The sequence below is a fragment of the Ceratotherium simum genome, chromosome 9 (assembly GCF_057802395.1).
Source record: "Ceratotherium simum simum isolate JZ-2026a chromosome 9, ASM5780239v1, whole genome shotgun sequence".
NCBI classification, from domain to species: domain Eukaryota; kingdom Metazoa; phylum Chordata; class Mammalia; order Perissodactyla; family Rhinocerotidae; genus Ceratotherium; species Ceratotherium simum.
In genome coordinates this window covers 50865072-50890196 of record NC_141908.1, presented here as the reverse complement: position 1 = coordinate 50890196, position 25125 = coordinate 50865072, and the positions used below count along the sequence as shown (strand labels likewise).

The window sequence follows — 25125 nt, the reverse complement described above, 5'->3', positions numbered from 1 at the left end:
CTAAAACCAAGATAAATATGTTAAATATGTTGTTTTAAGTATCTTAAGAGTTAACAAATATTGTTCTTCCTTAAATTTTCTACTAATAAGTTACTGGCTAAAACATAGGTGCATGGCTAGTCAGAACACTATCTAAAACTTGATGTTTGAAGCATTTTATTTATCTTTGAAAGCTAATGATAAGTTAAAACCCCCACTCCTACCCCACTGAGCTTGGTTTTAGCAAGAAAGTGATAAAAATGATACAAACTTTTCATTAATTATCATGAGTTCTCAGCAATTTTGTTGTATATTTAACTGTTATTTAGGATACCTTTTCTAAATTTGTATAAAGTAAAAATGACTTTAGCCCAGTTATTTGAGAAGACAAAGGTGTATAATTAAGTAGTTGTATAAACCCTATATTTATTGAGTGCCCAGAGAGCTTAACAACTAATGAAAGTTTATCCTAAGATTGAGACATACTCCAGATAACTGCAGGTATTAAAAATAAAAGCATTTGGGCCGGCCCCGTGGCTTAGGTTAAGTGCACGCGCTCTGCTACTGGCGGCCTGGGTTCGTATCCCAGGCGCGCACCAACGCACCGCTTCTCTGGCCATGCTGAGGCCGTGTCCCCCATACAGCAACTAGAAGGATGTGCAACTATGACATACAACTAACTACTGGGGCTTTGGGGAAAAAAAAAAAAAAGGAAGAGGATTGGCAATAGATGTTAGCTCAGAACCGGTCTTCCTCAGCAAAAAGAGGAGGATTAGCATGGATGTTAGCTCAGGGCTAATCTTCCTCACACAAAAAATAAAATAAATAAAATAAAAGCATTTCTGCACGTGCCTGTGTACCTCTCTGTATGTGTAGATGTCTTGGTTGTAGAAATAAAATAAAAAACTACGTAAAAGACCGTGGTTTTTTATTTTTAAACAGATTATTGAATCAGCATTTAAAAAATTGATACGTTTTCTTTTCATTTACTTCATTTTGTTTCTGCTTTGCACCTGATTGCTTATTTTGAAATTAGATATAGAGTATGAGTTGGCAAACTTTTTTTTTGTAAAGAGCATGTTAGTAGGCGTTTTAGGCTTTTTAGACCATGCGATCTCTGTTGTAGCTGCTCTTTGCCCTTGTGTAGTGCAAGTGCAGCTATACACAATATGCAATCAAATGAGCATGGCTATATTCCAATAAAACCTTATTTATGGACATTGAAATTTGAGTTGCGTATAATTTCTTCTTGTCGTGAAATACTCTTCTTTTGATTTCCCCTCTGTAGTCATTAAAAATGTAAAAACCATCTTAGTTTGTGGGTAGTATAAAAATAGGCAGTGCTACCCATCCCTGGTGTAGAGTAACCTTCCCTGTGGAAGTTGAGCCCTTCAAGTTAAACAGTTGTCCAAGTAGTTTTGGGTAATTTTAAGTTAAAGAGCAAACGTTTCTCTTCTTTTAATAGGTGGAGACAAGTTGTTAGCTCTGTATGTTAGTGAAAAAATTTTAGCCAATCTTTTTGTTGTTTTTTTTTAAGATTTAATTATGGTAAAAGACACAACGTAAAATTTACCACCTTAACCATTTCTAAGTGTTCAGTAGTGTTATGTATACTCACATTATTGTACGGTCAATCTCCAGAACTGTTTCATCTTGCAAAACTGAAACTCTGTGCCCATTAAACAGTAGCTTCCCATTCCCCTCTGCCCCCAGCCTCTGAAAACCACTGTTTTATTTTTTGTGTCTATTAATTTTACTACTATAAGTACATCATATAAATGCAGTCATACATGTTTGTCTTTTTGTGACTGGCTATTTCCCTTTGCATAATGTCCTTAAAGTTTATCCATATTGTAGCATGTGTTAGAATTTCCTTCCTTTTTAAGGCTGAATAATATTCCATTTTATGTATATATCGCATTTTGTTTATCCATTCATCCACTGATGGACATTTAGTTTGCTTCCATGTCTTAGCTATTGTGAATAATGCTATATAATCATGGGTGTGTAAATATCTCTTTTTGAAATCCTGCTTTCAGTTCTTTTGGATATATACCCAGAAATGGGATTGCCAGATCATATGGTAATTTTATTTTTAAGTTTTTGAGGAACTGGCATCCTGTTTTCCATAGCGGCTATACCATTTTAGTCCCACCAACAGTGTACAAGTGTTCCAGTTTCAATACATCCTTGCCAACAGTTATTTTCTATTTTTTTTTTTCATAGTAGCCGTCCTAATGGGTATGAGATGATATCTCATTGTGGCTTTTATTTGCATTTCCTTAATTATTAGTGATGTTGAACATCTTTTTATATGCATGTTGACTATTTGTATATCATCTCTGGAGAAATGTTTGTTCAAGTCTTTTGCTCGTTTTGAAGTCAGGTTATTTGTTAGTCGACCATATTATTTGTAAGAATACTCTTTCTTTCCTCTTTTGCAGTGCGTCTCCAAGTACAAGTAGGTAAATCAACATAATTTATTCTTATTGCTAAAGTAATATCTTGCAAGAATGAGGAGCACAGTAAGTGGAAGCTCTGATTTGCTGACAGCCAGTCTAATAGAGAACCTGACCATTTCATAATTGTTTTTAAAATACATGAACAGCAACCTGGGAAGATGAAGTGCATACGATGTGACTAAAAAAGAAATAGAATTGATTTTTGTGTGTCATATAGAATTATTCAGTCACAACTTGCCTATATATTCTAATCAAACAGTATGATAAGCAGATAAGTTTAGGGAGTTGTTAATATGCTGTGTAGTATTTAGGCTTACATGGTGAATAGTTCATAAAATTGGTTCTGATGTACTTAGCCAAAATCATTTCAGGTTTTCTTCTTTTACATTATTTGTCTTTCTCCTTATTCGTAGTGTGAGTTCTAGCATTGTCTTATTTGTCTTTTAGGCCCATTGACTTGTAACAGTGCTGATGATATAAATGATCCATAGTATGGATGAATTTTTCACTGTCTAGATGGTCAGTGAAAACAGTTTTTCCTCATCTTTTGTACTTTTACTTTCTGTATATTGACCTGGGCTTTCTTTGTACCTATTCTTCCTCTTGCCACCCTATGCTCTTTGCTAATGATGGTTGAACCATTGCCCATAAAATAGGCCTTTCGTTGAGCCTTACTCTTTGTTGCTAGGTGAATAGGATGAGTGAGACCTGCAGGAAGAAACTGACTATTGTCCCTAAAACACACCAAATTCAGTATCTTCAAAAGGAAACTCATGATAGTTCCCCACACCAGGTCCTTTTTTAGTGACTGTTGCTACCAGCTATCTATGTGTAAGCCGGAACACTTCCTTTTCCCTTACTTTTCAAATTCAGTCTGTCACCAAGTCCTGTTGGTTTTTTTCTGTCTCCTAGATACCTGTCTGATCTGCTATTGCTGTAGTCCAAGCTACTGTCTTCTCTTACCTGGATCACTACAGTCATTACCTAACTGGTGTCCATGAATCCACTCTGGAATCTATAATTAGGCATAAATGCAGAAGCTATAATACTTCCCAAGTAACAGTATTTAATATTCTATCTGACTAAAGTAGCTCAGTTTGTATCTTTTAAAAAACATTTTTATTATTATGACCTATAGGAAATTATAGGGTCTTGATTTTCTAAATAAGGTCTATCATGTTATTGAGTATCTGTTATTTGTCAGGAGGAGTTTACCCATACATAGTATTGCATTCATCTTCACTCCAGTAAGTTAGGTGGTTATTTTCATTTTATGAACGAGGAAACTGAGGTTGAGAGTTATTAAGCAGTGGAGCTGAGATACAAAATTTAGTTATGTTTTTTAGATCAGGTTTGAGAATTGGGGGATGCCTGAGAATACCCATTTATTCATTCAACAAATGTTTATTGAGAGTCGTCTATGTGTTGAGCAGTCTTTTAGGCACCTTGATATTTCGGTGAACGAGTAAACCCCCACAAATTCCTGTTCTTTTGGAGCTTATATTCTAGTGAGAGGAGATACGCCGACTCATTGATAACAGCTGCAGTCTCAGAATGACTGTCTGCCATGGAGTTTCAGAACTAAGAAACGTTCACCTGTCTTGGCAAGGGAAGGAGATATGTGAAGTTAACTTACCCATTCTCTAAACCTGGAATAGCAGGATAATCACTAGTTCTTGCCTAGAGCTGTGAACATGAGGCCTCACCAGTGATCAGGTGTTCTGTCAGCCTGTCTTAGAGTGGTCTAGCAGGCTGAATGGGCTTCAGTACTGTGTCAGGTGTCCTGAAGGCCACTCCCATCTTCAGAGATTTGCTAGAAAGACGAGTGGACTCAGCATATAGTTGCACTGCTGGTTGAGATCTATTACAGTGACATAGTAAAGATACAGAGTCGGATTGTAAGGGAAAAAGGCATAGGCAGAGTCTGGAGGAATCCGTATGTAGGTTTCCTTATGTTCTCTCCCTCACAAGAGGAAGCACACACTCTTCCCCCAGCAGTGAAAATGCAGCAACATGTGTGCAGTGTGTTTGTCCAGGGAAGTCCACTAGAGACTCTGCACTCAGGGTTTTTATTGGAGGCACCTTCTTCCTAATGTTTGCACAAACAATATAGGCATTGTGAGCCACTCTTACCAGTTAGGGAAAGGTGGTAATATCTTTGCTGGCAGGACTTTTTAAAAATAGCATCCTCAGGTCTACTATGTTAACTCTTTTCTGCACAGTTACCTATTGACTCTGGACGGAGATTGCTGGGATGGGTCTGGGGAGAGATAAATAAATATTTACATACTATCTTTCCTACCATGCTTTGGGCGTCATTGTTCTAAGGAAATAATCCTAAATTCAAATAAAGCATTTTAGGTAGAAAGATGTTTGGTGCAGCACTGTTTTTAATAGAAAGAAATTAGAAACCACTTGAATCACCAATGGTAGGAGAATAATTAAATATATCACTGTATATCCATTTAATGGAATGTTAAGTAGCCATGAAAAAAATGTTCATGAAAACACGTCATAATGTGGAAAACTGCTTTTGTATAAATGGAAGAACGTAGAATACAAAATAGTAACTAGTGTAGAATCTTGACAGTAGTGATGGCTGCCAGACAACTTCCTTAGTTCTGAAATTTGTGAATGTTCTTTTTTTTTTTTTTGTAATTTTATTTATTTATTTATTTTTCCCCAAAGCCCCAGTAGATAGTTGTATGTCATAGCTGCACATCTTTCCAGTTGCTGTACGTGGGACGTGGCCCCAGCATGGCCAGAGAAGCGGTGCGTCGGTGCACGCCCGGGATCCGAACCTGGGCCGCCAGCAGCAGAGCGTGCGCACTTAACCGCTAAGCCACGGGGCCGACCCTGTGAATGTTCTTAAAACACAAATTTTCTCACAAAAATGTAGGAAAATATGAAAAGTTAACTTGTTAATGGAAAAATTTTAAATTTGTTTAAGTAGAGTGAATATTGCAATGAATCCTAATGTACCCATCACACAGTTTTGACAGTCATCAGTTTTAACACAAAAGTTTATTTGTAAGGAAATTTAAATAAATTTCATTAAAACATGTACACTGCATTATATTATTAGAGTAGTAACATTGACATGCAATGAACTTATTATATAAATATATAAGTTTATAATTTATCTGAAGCTTGGTTTTTATGGCAAAGAATTGCCACTATCATTTTCATCATTAATATTATTTATTGGATTTAATTGGGGGGAACTTTTTTTTTAAGTTTTTTTAGTGGTGGGTTGGGGTAACTATATGAGTTTCTAAATATGTGACTACAGATAAGTAAAAACAAAACCAAACTGAGAATTGGATGGATGGAGGTTATGTGAGTTTCTCTCATTTAGCAGCACTTCAGCAAATGATAATTTTATTATGTCATCAACTTTCAAGGTCTTTTGCAAATGGTTGAAATTGTAAACGTGGAAACATCCTTGAATGCCAGAGCTACTATAAAGTGTAATCTTAATTGTTGAGTAAAAGTACACATAAAAAAGACTGGAAGAAAATAAACCTGAATGTTGACATTGATTATCTTTCAGTAGTAGGACTATGGGTGGGATATTTTAGGCTCTAATTTTTTGCATTTTTCTTTGCTGTTGGCAGTTTTGGGATCATGACCAAGGATGAAAAGGGAAAGAAGTGAAATTGGTTATTTCTCATCACTATTTTATAAAAGTACATGTCTTTTTTTTCATAAGGCAAAGAAATTGGCATTGGGAATGTTAAGTCAGAAAATTACCGTAGTCAAAAGAAAACTTGGTATAAATCAGACTTTTTAAATGATTGTATAGATTTGCTGGAAGACTGTGGTATAAATTTGAGGGCCACCCTTATACGGTATAAACTTAATAAGAGTTTGCATCTGTCACTCTTTTTTGGTGACTTTGAGGTTAATACACAAAAGATGTATGAGAATGATGTAACCCACAATTTCTTCGAATCACTGAAAACTGTAAAAAATGGCAGTCATAGTCATTTGTAAAGACACGAGGGGATTGATTATACCCTAGGCTATTCTCATTGAGTATTAGGTTGAACCATATGAACCTATTTTGTAGATTAAAAATGGTTACATATCTGTAACTTCACATTATTCAAACTGTTAAAAATCATAATTTCTCATCCTTTGTTCAAATTGGTTTACTTAGCTTGTATTATATATTTATATAAAGTTACAGGTTGGCATTTCTATTAAGGTTACAGCTAATAAAAATTATTACTAAAATTTAAAAATTTTGTTTTTTGGGTGATTTGGTTATTGGAAGTGTGTCTTTCTAGAGGAACATTATGATCTTAGTGGGTTTATGTGCTAATTGGTGCATCTGGAACCTAAACTTTTGGTATTCTCTGGAGTTTATAGCAATTTAGTATTGAGAATGATGGTTAAAGATTGTTTTTATTTTCACAAAGCAGGATAATTTGTGTTAAACCTGTCTATCTGGGTATTTAAAGCAGGTAGGATTCCTAAGCAGAGTAGTCTGGTTTTTTGGAAATCTTGTGGATTTATTAATTAAGAAACTTTATTTTTTTCTTCCTTATTTGAAAGCTTAGGCGAGAGAAATTGAAAGTAAGTGCGTAAATTGGAATCCTCTACTGTCTGCTAATAACCTTTTGTTGCTTTCCCTTCTCACATGATTACTTGGCTTGCGATTTTGGGCAAGTTGCTTATTTTTCTGGGGCTCGATAATAGTAAGTGAAAATTATTGAGGCCTTATACTCCAGGAGCCTGCTAAGGGCTTACAAATATTATCTCATTTAATTCACATAACAGTTTTGTGAGGTAGGCTCTGTTATTACCAGGATTTTGCAGATGAGGAGGTCATTAAGTGGCAGAGCTGGGATTTGAACTCAGTCTAGCAGCAGAGCCCATGCTCTTAACCCTAAAGCTATATTGCTACAATAAATGTCCACAGAAATCCATTTTAGGAGTCTCATTGAGGCTATGATAGAGATGATGTTGGTGAAATAATACTTATGTTGAAATCACAGTATAAACATTTAGAATATTTTATCCTTGTTTATTATAATAGTTGTTTTAGGTAGTGTTTTTATAGGTAGATAGTGCTCAACTTGGACTTCTTACATATAGTACATGCAGCTTCCTTCCTGGTCAGAGATTTACTTCCCTGCTGTGGATGGACTGAATAAAAACTTCTCTCACCCTGCACTATTGGAATAGAAGAATAGACCAAAAAGGAGTACTGCAGGTTGGTAAATCATCACTGTCCTTTTGAGGGCATATCAAATGGTTACCTCTGAGGAGTGGGATTTTGGGAGACAGGGAAGTATTGGGACTTTTCACTTTTATATTTCTGTATTGTTTATTTCAACAAGCATGTATTACATTAATAATGGGGAAAGGCATGAAACCAAAAAAGATTCTGAAGTAATTAGTACTTAGGTTAGGGACAGGATGCAAGTTGACTTTCTGGTAATGAGGAGAAGGTAATTACTAGGTCAGTTTTTGCCAAATTCCTATTTTGGAGCTTTCCTAGAGAAAATTCCTTCTTCTTACATATGCCAGCACATACTTTCTCTGCTTGCTCGCTCTCTCTCTCTCTCTCTCTCACACACACCCCCACACACCCACACACCCACCCACCCCTTACGCCCTTCTTTTGGGACAAGGATCCTTAGTTGAGTGGATACAAATTCTAATGAAAGGCAATATAACTTTACCTCTCTCAGTATCTCAATTTCCTTATCTTTAAAATGAGGACTATACATTAAAATAGAAAAATAGCCTAGCCTAGTATAAAAATATATATGTGTGTGTGTATATATATACACACATGTATGTATACATATCTGTATGTGTGTGTGTGTGTGTGTATATATATATATAGAGAGAGAGAGATTGATTTTAAAAATAGCAAATTATTACATGCCTGAAGCTGGAGCAGAGGAGTTAGTTACATCACTACTACATTAACAAAAAGAAATTAGGCATTGTACTATATGCGGTTCTACCTTCCAGGAACTTCTAACCTCAGGGAGAAAGCTGGAAGGGAGCTTATATTATATATATTACATATGCCAATGTTTATTGAGCACTTCAATTTAGCATACATATATACCTACATTTATTGAATGCTTATTAAGTGACAGGTGTAGTTCAGAACTCTTCATATAAACTTATTTTACTTGAACAACTGTAGGGTATATACTTTTATTATCTCTATTTCATCTGTAAGGAAGCTGGAACATGGAGAGGTCAAGGAACTTGGCCATGCTTACACAGGTTATCTATCTGTGTGTTTGTTTATTTTTGATGAAAGAAAAATTAGCTGCCAGACATTATTTTTTATTTGTAAGAATAAAATTGAAATTAAATTACACTCGTTCTCTAAGGTCATGACAGTATAAAGGAGCAAAAACCAGAACTCTCCGTTCGCTTCACCTCTGATGCAAGCTGTATTTCATTATATGAGTACTTTGGTCTCAGTATGTTTGAATCCTTTGCTCTAAGGGTTACAACAAAAGTGTTTAAAATGACTAAGTATCTTAAGATAGGGTGAAGTATTAATCTTGGAGTGATTCTAGATCAGACCTGTCTTCTCTTTACCACAGGTTTATGTAACAATGTATAGGTTTGATTCAGAAATTTGGTTTTCTATGCTTACTCTTTTCAGTCATCCTAGGTGAAATATTTGATGTGTGTGCGAGTGTATTTATGTGTATATGTACAATACATATATATTTATATATGTGGATAGGTAGATGGATAGATATATATGGCTCAGAAATAGGTAGTTTAGTGAAACAGAATACAGAAACAGACCCATGTTTATGTGGGAATGTGTTAGATGACCAGAGAGGTATTTCAAATCAGTGGGAAAAGGTTCAATTTGTGAGAAATTGTATGACATTTTCCTTTGGAAAAAATTCTAGATATAAACAGTTAAATTCTAAATGGACTAAATTTCCAAATGTTAACATTTAAAATTATTAGAAAAAAGTGGGGGTGGTGTGTTTTTATTAGATTCATGGGGGAGAAAGGTTTTTAGGAAAGAATGAAATTGGGCTGCTTTTCTGATAGCTTATTTAACATATTCATTTAACTGCCAAAAAATTAGAATATTTAGTTTTAAATAGAAAACCAAACTGTGGAATAAATGATGGTGTATAATGTAGTCAACAAAAATAATAACTGTTCACTAAATATATGCCAGAAAATTCTGTATATGAAAATTGATATGTTCTATTTATTAACCATGTTAAAATGGATATTAAAAGAGTTAGAGGTAATTCTAGAGTGTTAAATAGTGTAGACTTCTTGAATTCTTTTTTGTTTCCTGTGCTTTCAAATGTATTAAGAAACTAAAGAAAAGGAATGATTTAAATGGAATATTTTATCTTGTTGAAATAATTTCTAAATTTATCCTGGTATTTCTGTTTTTAATCAATTCTCTGCCTTATCAGACATAATGTGAAAAATATTAATAGGAGAAAGACCTTAACTATTCTGTATAAATCAGCTTATCAGATGTAATATGGAAAGTAACAATTAAAATCTGGAATGCATTAAAATATTTTCAGACTTTAGGAAGTTTTAAATTTAAAAATGTGAGGTGATGGCTTAGCAGCAGTTGAATCTACTATTAGAAAGGTCTTAGTGAACAAACTCCTCTCTTTTATTTTTTGGTAACTGGTAATAACATTTTGAAAACGTGCATTCTAGACATTTTGATTTCGTTTTGATTATCTACCAAGGAAGATGAAAACTTAAGGTAATTAAAAAATGATATAATGAAAAATTGATTCCTTGCCATAAAAAAGGTGGTATAACTATAAAGTAATGTTGGCTAACCAGAACTAATGTCCAAATACATGCATCCTTTTTTAGACTAGCCACCTTGGGAGGCATACTTTTATAATAACTAACATTTATTGGATGAGTGTGACTGTGTGTGTGTGAAAGAGAGGGAGAGAGAGAAAATGTTTATTAGAAAATGTTTATTATTAGAAGATGTTTATTAGGGACCGTGACAGACTGCTCTAATGGGTCAAATTGTGGTCTTTATTTATGTTGTTTCCCTCCAATTTTTATTTGTACAATAGGATGCAGTTGATCTCTAATTTGGGTAGTGACATCTCTTGTTATATATTTTATGTGAAGTTTTGGGTTTACAGTAAATTTTAGGGAGCAGTTTATTAACAGTAGTAGCACAGTAGCATAATTAGGAGACAAGTGGTTGTATTTTGAGATGGGGTATTCTTTAAGGATAGTACGGTCTTTATATGGCTTTTATAGTTTCTTCTTTTTGAAAAGTAAATATTTAATGTATAATAAAGAATTTAATGGATTATGATGAAATTATAGATTCTTTAGAAAGTCTCACCTCTTGTAACTGAGGACCAAATGTTTGGATAAGTTTCAGAAATGACGATATGGTTCCATAAGAGATGAGAATCTTGGAAATGTGTTTGCTACAACAGCAGCCAGCAAACTACCTGTTTTTGCGTGGTAAAAAAAAAATTGAGACAAGAATAATAATTTGTGACATGTAAAATTCAAATTTTAGTGCCCATGAATAAAGTTTTATTGGAACACAGCTGTTTTTGCGTTATAATGGCAGAGCTGAGTAGTTGTGGCCGAGACCCTATATAGCATTCTCATCACTTTGTACTCCTTTGGTGCACTACAAATTTCAGTGCTGCCATTATAACTTGACAGTGTTTTGAGTGCCATGTGTATTGCCAGTCTGCAATATTTATTTTTTTATACCAATGCATATCCATCATGTCAAAACAAGAAAAGAAGAGAAAAATGGACTTTGAGTGGCATGCTTTTAAGGCACAGTGGAGTGTATATTATTTTGTTATTGAATTAGATAGCAAAACATTCTTCTTATGAAGTGACACTAGCTGTGATAGAAGAGTACAGTATATGTTGACATTGCTAGACTAAGCATACACCACAGTATTCTCAACTCTCTCAACTTTCTTAAAGTAACAGTCAATTTAAAATGGAATATCTCATCACAGCATAATTTCTTCATAAAAATAAAAATTGAAAATGAGGCTGCTGCCAAAGTAAGTTTCCAAGTGGCTCATTTGTTAGCCAAGCAAGGAGAGCCATTTACTGATGGTGAGTTAATTAAATTGTTTTTGATTGCAGCAGTCAAAAAAATGTGTCTGGAGAAAATCAACTTGTTTTAGACTATTAACTTTTTGGCAAGAACAGTTGATTTAAGAGTTGAGGACATTTGAAGCAACACCAGTAGTCAGTTAAAAAACAAGGCAAGTGATTGAGTGGTTTCCTTGGCTCTTGATGAGTTGACAGATGTTATTGATACTACTCAGTTGTTGTTTATTTGAGGCATCAATGCCAAGTTTGAAGTGGCAGAAAAATTAGCCTCTATGAAGAGTCTGTAGAACAACTACAGGCGAGAATATTTTCAAAGTTGAGAAAGTAGAGTCTGAAGTGGAATCTGCTAAGATGTGCTACAGCTGATGATGGTAAAAATACGTGTAGAATAGAAAAAGGCTTAGTTGGACAAATTTACAAAGCTTGTAAAAATGTGAGTGTTCAAAGCCTATGGTTATTTGTTGTATTATTCACTAGCAGGTACTTTGCAGAAAATATTTGAATTTATCATGTGTTATTGAATCAGTATTGTCAATGATGAACTTCATTTGTTCTCATGGACTTAACTTAGCATCAGCTGCATGATTTTTGTTAGAAATAGAAGCTGAATATCCTGACTGGCTTAGCAGTGGTGAAATTTTATTGCAAGTTTTTGAGCTGAGGACTGACATTGAAATTTTTCTGAACAAACAGCCCTCAACCACTATTATCAAATACTGATTGGCTTTAGAAATTAGCCTTTTCTGCAGACTTAGAAATGTTTTTAAGTGAATTTAACTTAAAATTACAAGGCAAATAGTGCTTACATGCAAAATTTAGCTGCATTAAAGTCATATCAGTGGCAACTGATGTTTGAATCACAGGTAACATTAAGCTGCTATACACTTCTCACGCTGTCAAAGTGAGATCTTCGTTCTCACATGAATTTGCATGAATCTCTTTTCCAACCTCAAACTACAGTTCCAGCAGCATTTTTCAGACGTTGATGCTAGTGCAAAAAAAGTTTCCATATTTCAAAATCCATTTAATTGTGCACTTGAGAAACTTCTACCTAACCTTCAATTGGAAGTGATTAATTGCAGTGTAATGACATAATGAAAGGCAAATATCAAAAGAATCTAATAGACTTCTATAACTGCCTTCGAAGTAATGAATATGTTCAGTTAAAATCGTATGCTTGTGGGTTGATATCACTATTTGGCAGTACCTATCTGTCAGAAAAGATGTTTTCAAAGATAAATTATCAGATGAGTATTTGCAATAAACTTTGATGATAGAAAACTCAAATTAAGTGAAATGTTACCCCCCAAATTCCATTCTTTTCATTAGCAGACATATATTATAAAATATTATACTCAGTTATTACTGTATCTTGAATTTTGTCAATAAAAAGTTTGTGGGAAGTTTTTCTCTCTCTTGTAAGTATCTACATGATTTTGTCTTTTGGCCTGCGAAGACTAAAATACTTATGATCAGCCCCTTTACGGAAAAATCTTGTGGACCCCTATTCTGTAGCAGTGCTTTTTTTAACATGAATGCACATAATAATTACCTGAGGATCTTGTTAAAATGCAGATTCTGATTTGGTAGGTCTGGGGTGGAACCCAAGATTTTGCATTTCTTATAAGCATTTGAGATGATAACAGATGCTGCTGGTGAATGGATTACATTTTGAGAAGCAAGGGTCTGGTATTCAAGGTTAGATTTTTAGACAGATACACTAATATTTGTTAAGCATCTGTTACGTGCCAGGAGTTATCCCAGGGGCTCTTGCATATATTGCCTCTTTAAAATGTCGTAAAAACTTGTTAGAAGGTGGTAAGGACTACAGCAAGGCTGGGACCCCTAGTAAGGATTTTCGGTTGGAAAGTAGTTGTTTTGTTTCGTTTTTTTCCTTGAGTCTATAGTTTCTTCCAGGACCGCATGGGGGAGGGTCGAGGTCCTAGAGGAAGCTATACATCTAAGAAACAAAAACAATGGGAAACAAAATACCACATTATTAGCTGGTCCAAGTCAAAGTAGGAACTGATCTCATCTTTCCTGCTAAATTCCAGTGGGGCATCCATCAGATATCAAGCCAAAGAATGGACATTGTATATAGCACATATGTATTTTTAAGAATTGTGGTAAAATATGCATAATATAAAATTTAGGTATACGGTTCAGTGCCATTAAGTACATTCACGTTGTTGTACTACCATCCCCACCATCCATCTCCAGAATTTTTCTGTCTTCCCCACTGGAACTCGGTACCCATTAAACACTAACTCCCCATTCCACTGTGCCCCTCAACTCCTGGCAGTCATCATTCTCCTTTCTGTCTCTGAGAATTTGATTACTCTAGGAACCTCATATAAGTGGAATCATACAGTATTTGTCCTTTCGTGTCCAGCTTATTTCACTTAACGTAATGTCTTCGAAGTTTATGTTGTAACCTGTCAAAATTTTTTGTTTGTTTTATTACAGTCATAATAGTTTGTAACATTGTGAAATTCCAATTGTACATTATTATTTGTCAGTCACCATATATCACATGTGCCCCTTTACCCCTTAGGCCCACTCCCAACCCCCTTCCCCTCTGGTAACCACTAATCTGTTCTCCTTGTCCATGTGTTAGTTTATTTTCCACATATGAGTGAAATCATACAGTGTTTGTCTTTCTCTGTCTGGCTTATTTCGCTTAACATAATACCCTCAAGGTCCATCCATGTTGTTGCAAATGGGACAATTTTGTCTTTTTTAACGGCTGATGTCTTTTTTAACGGCTGAGTCGTATTCCATTGTATATGTACACCTCATCTTCTTTATCCATTCATCAGTCGATGGGCACTTGTTGCTTCCACGTCTTGGCTATTGTGAATAATGCTGCAATGAGCATATGGGTGCATAAATTTCTTTGAATTGTTGGTTTCAAGTTCTTTGGATAAATACCCAGTAGTGGGATAGTTGGGTCATATGGTAATTCTGTTTTTAATTTTTTGAGAAATCTCCATACTTTTTTCCATAGTGGCTGCACCAGTTTGCATTCCCACTAACAGTGTATGAGGATTCCCTTTTCTCCACATCCTCTCCAACATTTGTTATTTTTTGTCTTGGTGATTATAGCCATTCTGAAGGGTGTAAGGTGATATCTTAGTGTAGTTTTGAGTTGCATTTCCCTGATGATTAGTGATGTTGAATATCTTTTCACGTGCCTATTGGCCATCTGTATATCTACTTTGGAAAAATGTCTGTTCATATCCTCTGCCCATTTTTTGATTGGGTTGTTTGTTCTTTTTCTGGTTGAGTTGTGTGAGTTCTTTATATTTTGGAGATTAACACCTTGTCGGATATATGATTTGCAAATATTTTCTCCCAGTTGGTGGGTTGTCTTTTCGTTTTGTTCCTGGTTTCCTTTGCTTTGCAGAACCTCTTTAGTCTGATGAAGTCCCACTTGTTTATTTTTTCTTTTGTTTCCCTTGTCCAAGTAGAAAAGAGCCTGGTATTTGAAAAGAGCCTTCTAAGACCGATGTCAAAGAGTGTACTGCCTATATTTTCTTCTAGGAATTTTATGGTTTCACATCTTACCTTCTAGTCTTCAATCCATTTTAATTTTTTTTATGGTGAAAGATAATGGTCTCCTTTCATTCTTTTGCATGTGGCTGTCCAGTTATCCCAACACCATCTAGGAAATTTATTCCTGGATATTTTATTCTTTTTGTTGTGATTGTAAATGGGATTGTATTCTTCAGTTCTGTTTCTGTTAGTTCATTATTAGAGTATAGAAATGTTGGGGCCAGCCTGGTGGCGTAGTGGTTAAGTTTGCATGCTCCGCTTTGGTGGCCCGTGGTTTGCACGTTTGGATCCTGGGCGCAGACCTACACACAGCTCATCAAGCCATGCTGTGGCAGCATCCCACGTACAAAATAGAGGAAGATTGGCACAGATGTTAGCTCAGTGATAGTCTTCCTCCAGCAAAAAGAGGAAGATTGGCAACAGATGTTAGCTCAGGGCCGATCTTCAACAACAACAAAAAAAACTAAAAAGAAATGCCACTGGTTTTTGTAAGTTGATTTTGTACCCTGAAACTTTGCTGTAGTTGTCAATTATTTCTAATAGTTTTCCAGTGGATTCTTTAGGATTTTCTCTATATAAAATCATGTCATTTGCAAACAGCGAGAGTTTCACTTCTTCATTGCCAATTTGCATACCATTTATTTCTTTTTCTTGCCTAATTGCTCTTGCCAAAACCTCCAGCACTATGTTGAATAAGAGTGGTGAGCATGGGCACCCTTGTCTTGTTCCTGTTCTCAGAGGGATGACTTTTAGTTGTTCCCTGTTGAGTATGATGTTGGCTGTGGGTTTGTCATATATGACCTTTATTGTGTTGACATACTTTCCTTCTATACCCATTTTATTGAGAGTTTTGTCATAAATGGATGTTGGATCTTGTCATGTGCTTTCTCTGCATCTATTGAGATGATCATGTGATTCCTCATTTTGTTAATGCAGTGTATCACATTGATTGATTTGTGGATGTTGAACCATCCCTGTGTCCCTGGGATATAAATCCCACTTGATCATGGTGTGTGATCCTTTTTTTTAAAATTCATTTATTTATTTATATTTTTCCCCCAAAGCCCCAGTAGATAGTTGTATGTCATAGCTGCATTTCCTTCTAGTTGCTGTATGTGGGACATGGCCTCAGCATGGCCGGAGAAGCGGTGCGTCGGTGCGCACCCGGGATCCGAACCCGGGCCGCCAGCAGCAGAGCGCGCGCACTTAACTGCTAAGCCACGGGGCTGGCCCGTGTGATCCTTTTAATGTATTACTCTGTTCAGTTTGCAAATATTTTGTTGAGGATTTTTGCATCTATGTTCATCAACAATATTGGTCTGTAATTTTCCTTCTTTGTGTTGTTCTTGTCTGGCCTTCGGATCAGGGTGATGTTGGCCTCGTAAAATGTGTTATGAAGTGTTCCATCTTCTTCAACTTTTTGGAGTAGTTTGAGAAGGGTATGTGTTAAATTTTCCTTGAATGTTTGGTAGAAGTCTCCAGAGAAGCCATCTGGTTCTGGACGTTTAATTTATTTATTTCCCCCCAAAGCCCCAGTAGATAGTTGTATGTCATAGCTGCACATCCTTCTAGTTGCTGTATGTGGGACGCAGCCTCAGCATGGCCGGAGAAGCGGTGCATTGGTGTGTGCCCGGGATTCGAACCCGGGCCGCCAGCAGCGGAGCGCACGCACTTAACCACTAAGCCATGGGGCGGGCCCCTCCTCTTTCATTTCTAATTTTATTTGTTTGACCCTTCTCTCTTTTTGTTCTTAGTGAGTCTGGCTAAGGATTTGTCGATTTTGTTTATCTTCTCAAAGAACCAGCTCTTAGTTTCATTAATCCTTTCTGCTGTTTTTTTGGCTTCAATTTCATTTATATCTGTTCTAATTTTTATTATTTCCCTCCTTCTGCTGACTTTGGGCTTTGTTCTTTTTCTGGTTCTGTGAGGTGTACTTTAAGATTGCTTATTTGAGATTTTTCTTGTTTGTTGAAGTAGGCCTGTATTGCTATGAATTTCCCTCTTAGAACCGCTTTTGCTGCATCCTATATGAATTGATGTGGTGTATTTTCATTTTCATCTGTCTCCACGTATTTTTTGATTTATCTTTTGATTTCTTCAGGGAACCATTGGTTGTTCAGTAGCATGTTGTTTAGTCTCCACGTCTTTGTCCTGTTCCCAGCTCTTTTCTTGTAGTTGATTTCTAATTTCATAGCATTATGGTCGAAAAAGATGCTTGATATTACAATCTTCTTAAATTTATTGAGGCTTGCCTTATTTCCCAACATATGATCTGTCTTTGAGAGTGGTCCATATGCACTTGAGAAGAATATGTATTCTGCTGTTTTTGGATGGAATGTTCTATATATATATCTATTAAGTCCGTCTGGTCTAGTTTTTCATTTAAATCCACTGTTTCCTTGTTGACTTTCTGTCTGGATAATCTATCTGTGATGTAAGTGGGGTGTTGATGTCCCCTACTATTATTGTATTCCTGTTAGTCTCCTTTTAGGTTTGTTAATAGTTGCTTTATGTACTTTGGTGCTCCTGTGTTACGTGCATATATATTTATAAGTGTTATGTCCTCTTGATGGAGTGTCCCTTGTAAGTATCATTATATACTGTCCCTCTTTGTCTCTTGTTGCCTTTTTTATCTTGAAGTTTATTTTGTCTGGTATAAGTATGGCAACACCTGCTTTCTTTTGTTTACCATTAGCTTGGAGTATCATCTTCCATCCCTTTACTCTGAAACTGTCTTTAGAGTTGAGATGTGTTTCCTGGAGGCAGCATGTTGTTGGGTCTTGTTTTTTAATCCATCTGGCCACTCTGTTTTTCTGGCCACTCTGTTTTTTGATTGAAGAATTCAGTCCATTTACATTTAGAGCAATTATTGATATATGATGGCTTAATGCTGCCATTTTATCACTTGTTTTCTGGTTGTTCTGTATTTCCCTTGTTTCGCATCCTGTGTATTTCAGACTGCCAGTTCAGTTTGGTAGTTGTCTATGATGGTTTTCTTAGTTTTCTGTTTATTTATCATTTGTGTCCCTGTTCTGATTATTTGTTTAGTTGTTACCGTGAGGTTTGTATAAAGAATCTTATAGATGAGACAGTCCATTTTCTGTTAGCCTCTTATTTCCTTAGTCTAAGCAGCTTCCATCCATTTTCTCTTCCCCGTCTAAGTTATTGTTGTCACAACTTATTCCATTTTGTAATGTGAGTTTGTGGTTAAAGTGATGAGATTATAGTTATTTTTGTTTTCCTTCTTTTTATCTTTAATGTTATAATTAAGTGTTTGCTAACCTATTCAGATAGCTGCAATTTTCTGGTTTTGTCTGCCTATTTATCTCCTTGCTCAAGACTTTGTAAATCCTTTCTTGTTTCGGGTTTGAGGGCCTTCTTGATCATTTCTTGTAGAAGGGGTCTTGTGGCGATGACCTCCCTCAGCTTTTGTTTATCTGGGGAGGTTTTTATTTCTCTGTCGTATCTGAAGGATATTTTCACTGAATAGAGCATCCTTGGCTGAAAGTTTTTGTCTTTTAGAATTTTGAATATATCATTCCACTCTCTCCTAGCTTGTAAGGTTTCTGCTGAGAAATCTACTGAAAGCCTGAAAGGGTTCCTTTGTAAGTTATTTTCTTCTGCTTTGCTGCCCTTAATATTTTTTCTCTGTCATTGACTTTTGCCAGTTTTACTAATAGATGACTTGGAGAAGGTTTTTTTACATTGATGTAATTAGGAGTTCTGTTAGCTTCTTTTTCTTGTAATTCCAGCTCCTTCCTCAGGTTTGGGAACTTCTCAGCTGTAATTTCTTTGAACAAGCTTTCTGCTCCTTTCTCCCTCCCTTCTCCCTCTGGAATACCCATAATCCTTATGTTGCATTTCCTGATAGAGTTGGATATTTCTTGTAAAATTTCTTCATTTCTTTTCAGTCTTAGTTTCCTTTCCTCCTTCATCTGAAGCATTTCTATATTTCTGCCCTTCAAATTGCTAATTCTGTTCTCCATAGTATTGGCTCTGTTGTTCAAGGACTCCAGATTTTTCTTTATCTCATTCCTTGTGTTTTTCATCTCCAACATTTCTGATTGGTTTTTCTTTGTAGTTTCAATCTCTTTTGTGAAGAATTCCCGTTGTTCGTTAGTTTTATTCCTTATTTCATTGAACTTTCTGAATTTTCTTGTAACTTGTTGAGTTTTTTTATGATAGCTATTTTGAATTCTCTGTCATTTAGATTGTAAATTTCTGTGCCTTCACGATTGATTTCTGGGTATTTGTCTTTTTTCTTCTGGTCTGAGGTATTAATACTATATATACTATATACTATATATACTTCATACTATTTGATGGGGTGGATTTGTGCTTTTACATAGTGGTAGTATCTGGACACAGATTCCACCCGTTGCCACTGTGGGGAGGAGGGGCTGTGTATTCTGAACCTGCCGTGATCCTTGATGTTCTTGCCTGTCCTTTGGACTCTGTGCTGACAGGGGGCCTGTCTGTGATTACCCGCTTTTCACTGCTACTTTACAAATGTATGTGCATGCTCTCTGGTGGGGGTCCCTTGCTCTGGCTGATTGGCTGAGCTGGTGTGCCAGGCAGGGAGAGGGGCGCTTGGTTTCACGTGCACGACCCCAAGGACATTCTCACTCCGACCTTGCTATATGCCCTCCTGGGGTGCTGGCTGATGAAGACACCCCTGCAATTGCTTAGCCTCCTCTGCGTGGAACTTTCCCGTGTCTGGGAGGCAACTCAAGAGTGAAGGCATTCTGCAGAGAGCTGCCCCTCCCCCCTCTCTTCTCAGAGCTGTGCACAGTCCCATGCCCTAGGTCGCTGCTGAGGAGGGAGAAGAGATCCCCTGACCTCCTTCCACTTCCTCCTGGGGGTCTAGCACCTCCACCTTCAGACATATGGCTGCGTGGGTCTCTCAGATGTCTGTTGTGTTGTGTGAATGTCCTCTGTTGGTTTATGAATGTCCTTTTGTTTGTATCTTGGGGAGAGTCTAAGAGAAGAGCTCACTCCGCCATGATGCTGACATCACTCAAAATTTTCTTTGTTTTCAATGCTGAATAATATTCTATTTTATATCTATATATACTACATTTTGTCCATTCATTTGTTGATGAACGCTTAGGTTGCTTCCACCTTTTGGCTGTTATGAATAATGTTGCTATCAACGTGGACATACAAATATTTGTTTGAGTCTTTGCTTTTACTTTTTTTGGGTATAAACTCAGAAGTGGGCTTTTTGGATCATATGGTAATTTTATGTTTAATTTTTTGAGAAACTGCCATGCCATTTTCCACAGTGGCTGCACCAGTTTACATTCCCACCAGTAATGCACAAGGGTTCAGATTTCCACATCCTTGCTAACACGTGTTGTTTTCTGTTTTTTGATAACAGCCATCCTAATAGGTATGAAGTGGTATCTCATTGTGGTTTTGATTTGCATTTCCGTAATGATTAATTATATTGAACCTCTTTTCAAGTGCTTACTGGCCAATTCTGTATCTTCTTTGTCCATTTTTAATTGGGTTTATTTTTTTTGTTGTTGAGTTATAGATGTTCTTTATATATTCTGGGTATTAATCTCTTATCAAATATATCATTTGCAAATATTTTCTTCCATTCTGTGGGCTGCCTTTTCACTTTCTTGATAGTGTCCTTTGATGCACAGAAGTTTTAAATTTTATTGAAGTCCAACTTATCTATTTTTTATGTTGCCTGTACTTTTGATTTCATATCCAAGAAATCATTGCCAAATCCAATGTCATGAAGCTTTTCTGCTATGTTTTCTTCTAAGAATTTTATAGTTTTAGGTCTTATGTTTAGGTATTTGATCCATTTTGCATTAATTTTTATATATTGTGTTAAGGTAAGTGTTCAACCTAATATATATGTATATATATATATTTTTTTTTGGTAAGGAAGATTGGCCCTGAGCTAATATCTGTTGCCAACCTTCCTCTTTTTGCTGAGGAAGATTAGCCCTGAGCTAACATCTATGCCCATCTTCCTCTATTTTCTATGTGGGATGCCACCAGAGCATGGCTTGATGAGCGGTGCGTAGGTCTGTGCCCGGGATCTGAACCTGCAAATCCTTGGCCACTGAAGTGGAGCGTGTGAACTTGACCACCATGCCACTGGGCCAGCCCCAAACTAATATTTTTGAATGTAGATATCCAGTTCTCCCAGCACCATTTGTTGAACAGGCTGTCCTTTCCTTATTGAATGGTCTTGGCACTTTTGTCGAAAATCATTTGACCTTGTATGTGAGGGTTTATTTCTGGGCTCTCTATTTTATTCCATTGGTTTATATGTCTGTCTTTATATCAGTACCATATACTTATTATTTTTTTTACTTTTGACAAAGCCACGAAGGCTATTTATTGGTGGATGCAGAATTTTACCTTTTTGTTTTTCAGTGAATGGTGGTAACAAAACAGGAAAAACATGGGAAAAAATCTTTGACCTCATACCATACGCAAATATTAATTTAGGATAAATCATCGACCTAAACAGTAAAACATAAAGCTTATAAAGATTATATTTTTTACTCTGAGGCATGTAAAATTTTCTTAGACTAGAAAAAAAATAACTATAAGTATTTTAGAAAAAAAATAACTATAAGTAGAAAAAGTAGGTAAATTTCACTTCACCAAAATTAAACGTTTCTGCTTATCAAAACACCACAAAGAAAATGGAAAAAAATCAGAGACTTAGAGAAAATGTTTTTCCTGTCTATCATCTATCTATCTACTATTTGACAATGACTTATATCTAAAATACATAAGTAGTTTGTACATATCTATAACAACCTAATAGAAAATTGGGCAACAGACTTGAAAATATTCTTAACATCAACAATAAAGATATACAAATTGCCAAGATGCTCATGAAAAGGTGCTAACATCATTAGTAATTAGGGAAATGCAAATCAAAATCAAAGCTGGGTAGTACTTCACAGTGCTCTGATAGTTAAAGATAAAAAGACTGTCAACATCAAATATTGGCAAGCATATAGGAGTGTAAAATAGTACAACTACTTCGGAGACTTTTAGCAGTTTCTTAAATAGTTTTTATGTAACATCCCTATGACCTATCAATTCCACTCCTGGGTATTTACCCAAGAAAAATGAAACATTTATTTACAAAAGTAATTGTACAAGAATATTTATAGCAACAATATACTTTCTTTTTTTGCTGATTAAGATTCACCCTGAGCTAACATGTGTTGCCAGTCTTCCTCTATTTTGTATGTGGGTCGCCGCCCCAGCATGGCCACGAGTGGTGTAGGTCTATGCCCGGGAACCAAACCCAGGCCACCAAAGCGGAGCGTGCCGAAGCTAACCACTACATCACTGGGGCTGGCCTGAGAATATACTTATTTTTAAAATATGATTTAATGTTTTCAAAATAATTCTGTGCCAGGGAGGAAGTGATAGTATTTTATACAGCAAAATCTCGGTGAATTGTAAGCTCTTTGAGGCCAGTCTGTCTTATTAGTGCTTTATTTCCAGTGCTAGGCTTAAGACTTGACAGACTGTGTATATAATAGGTGTTTTCATTTGAGAATCATCAGTTTGAAGCTGGAAGGAGTACGAAGAGAGAACAGAAGGCCATAGATTGACCCTTGGTGGGTATTCATAGTTAACAGAGAACAAGAGGAGAAACAGAAGAGATATGGTTGAATTCCGAAAACTAGAACTGTGTATTTTAAAAACCAAGGATTGAGAGTTTGGGGTTCTTTTAATTCCCGAGAAAGAAATGGTACATAGTTTCTGACGTAATAGCGGGATCAGAAAGAAAAATGGAAGTATTGGTGATACTTGAAAGTACATTGTCGAGTGTATACTTATAACAGAAACCCGATTCCAGGGACCTAAGGAGGATATGGTTATAAATCACCAGTTTAAGGAAGGAATTATATGATAACAGCATGAAATTCAAGCTAAATTGGTTTTTTAAAATGGCATATAAAAAGGGCAGAAAGAGGCAAGGAGGGGAAAATTGCAAGAGGGAGATGGGACACATGCAGATGCAAGACCCCTTGGATGTCAAGAAGAAATGGGATCAAAAGCAAGAATTGAAGGCTTTAAGCATTTTAAAAATAGTTACCTCTTTGTCTGAGATAGAAGGAAAAGTCGACAGGGAAGATACATTCAGGTACAGGGATGCAAATAAACATGAAAGGATGGCTGTTATCCATCTAGTCTTCTAACCAGATGAAGATAAAAGATAATGAAGGCAACTTTAAAAGATAAGGTCTACAGAAATGGTTCTTAACCTTTAGGAAGGGAATGTCAGGGTATGTGGAAGGGGTCTAGTGTAGTTTGAAAATATTCCACATGGATTCTGGATTTTGATAATATCCTCCTTGCTCCCTTTGAGAACCACTCGTTTGTCAGTTCTAAGATTTTATTGGTAGAGACTTAGCAGACATGGATAAAAGAATGTTTAAGAGTTTAATTGACCTTTAGTTAGAATTTGTGGTGCTTTAGTCTGCATAGAAGTAATTACATGAGAGTGCTGATTTTTCCCTTATAATTCTCAAGGTGAATGTTTAATAATAGATGTTACCTCAATGATCTGTTTGTTATATTTGTGTGTTTTTCATCTACTTGACAGAGACTGAAACTATCAACTGTACAAAAAAATCTTTGGGATGTGACAGTAATAAAACAGTTTTTCCCAGTTTAAAATATAGTTAGTCAGATAGAGTATATATAAACAAAATAACTCAGTAGTGATGTCAGTTAGTGCCAAACTTCTGTTTAAGCTTAGAATAGGTGGATTACACTATGGTGGTATTTTTCAAACTCTGGACCCATGGTTCATTAATGGCTCATGAAATCAATTTAATAGCTCACAACCAGTGTTTTTCTTTTTTAATGGACTAGAATAAACTAGAAAATATTGGAGTGCACTTGTGGAACTTTTTTTTTTTTTTTTTTTTGGTGAGAAAGATTAGCCCTGAGCTAACATCTGTTGCCAATCCTCCTCTTTCTTGCTGAGGAAGATTGGCCCTGGGCCAACGTCCATGCCCATCTTCCTCTACTTTATATGTGGGACACCTGCCACAGCATGGCTTGATAAGCGGTGTATAGGTCTGCACCTGGGATCCGAACCCTGGGCTGCCAAAGTGGAGCGTGTGAACTTAACTGCTATGCCACTGGCCAGACCCTTGTGGAACTTTTTAATATATGTTTGTATGTATCTGTGTACTGAGTTGGGCGAAAAATATATTTTTTACTGTGGATTGCAGTAAGAAGTGTTGGAAAACCACTGTAGGTTGTTTTGAAAGTGAATGTGTACATTATAAAATCTTAAAGTCTCTTACTTTTATCTATTTGTAGAATTCATTCATTTAAGTTTATATTGACGTCTCAACTAACCATACATATTTTATGTGTGTTTGTGTGTATATAAAGTTATATATGTGTGTGTATGTTTTTTATCTTAATAGGTGCAATGGATGAGCTTCATAGTCTGGATCCAAGAAGGCAAGAATTATTGGAAGCTAGATTTACAGGAGTTGCAAGTGGGAGCACTGGGAGCACTGGCAGTTGCAGTGTTGGAGCTAAAGTGAGTAAAATTATATCATTATTTGATGTTCTTTCCTTGTATTAAGTGATCTAAAATGTATTTTGTAAAGGATCTCTACATATGTACTTAACAGCAAATTATTACTTTCTATAGTTTTTGTAATGTGTACAAAAAATTTAGTGTTTATAAACCTGATTTCTAATATAGCGTAACATATTTCAGAGGCCTTATGTTATATACAGCATAATAGGTTTCAGGGGTAAAAAGGAGTTTGGTAGATTGTATTGTCTTTCTCCCATTATGTAATTTTTAACCTTTCCTGTCCTTTGTTTCTTTCTTGCCCCTATCACCCATATTCCTATCTGTGTATGTTCTTTTTTGTACATTAATCCACATTAGTGCTTCTAACTGCTGCATAAAACTTAATAAGTGTATCTGTTAGGCCTTCCAGTGACAGACATCAGGTTGTCTTCAACTCCCCACTACCTCACACTGCAGTGA

General features: G+C 35.9%; 1 protein-coding gene across 1 annotated transcript in view; it reads left to right on the top strand.

The window, feature by feature from the left end:
- TLK1 (tousled like kinase 1) overlaps window positions 1-25125 on the top strand; it is a 156121-nt gene that overhangs the window by 29543 nt on the left and 101453 nt on the right. Inside the window, exon 2 of the mRNA XM_004428200.3 lies at window positions 24545-24663. Coding sequence (XP_004428257.1) covers window positions 24545-24663 — 119 coding nt within the window. The remainder of the gene's footprint in view (window positions 1-24544; window positions 24664-25125) is intronic.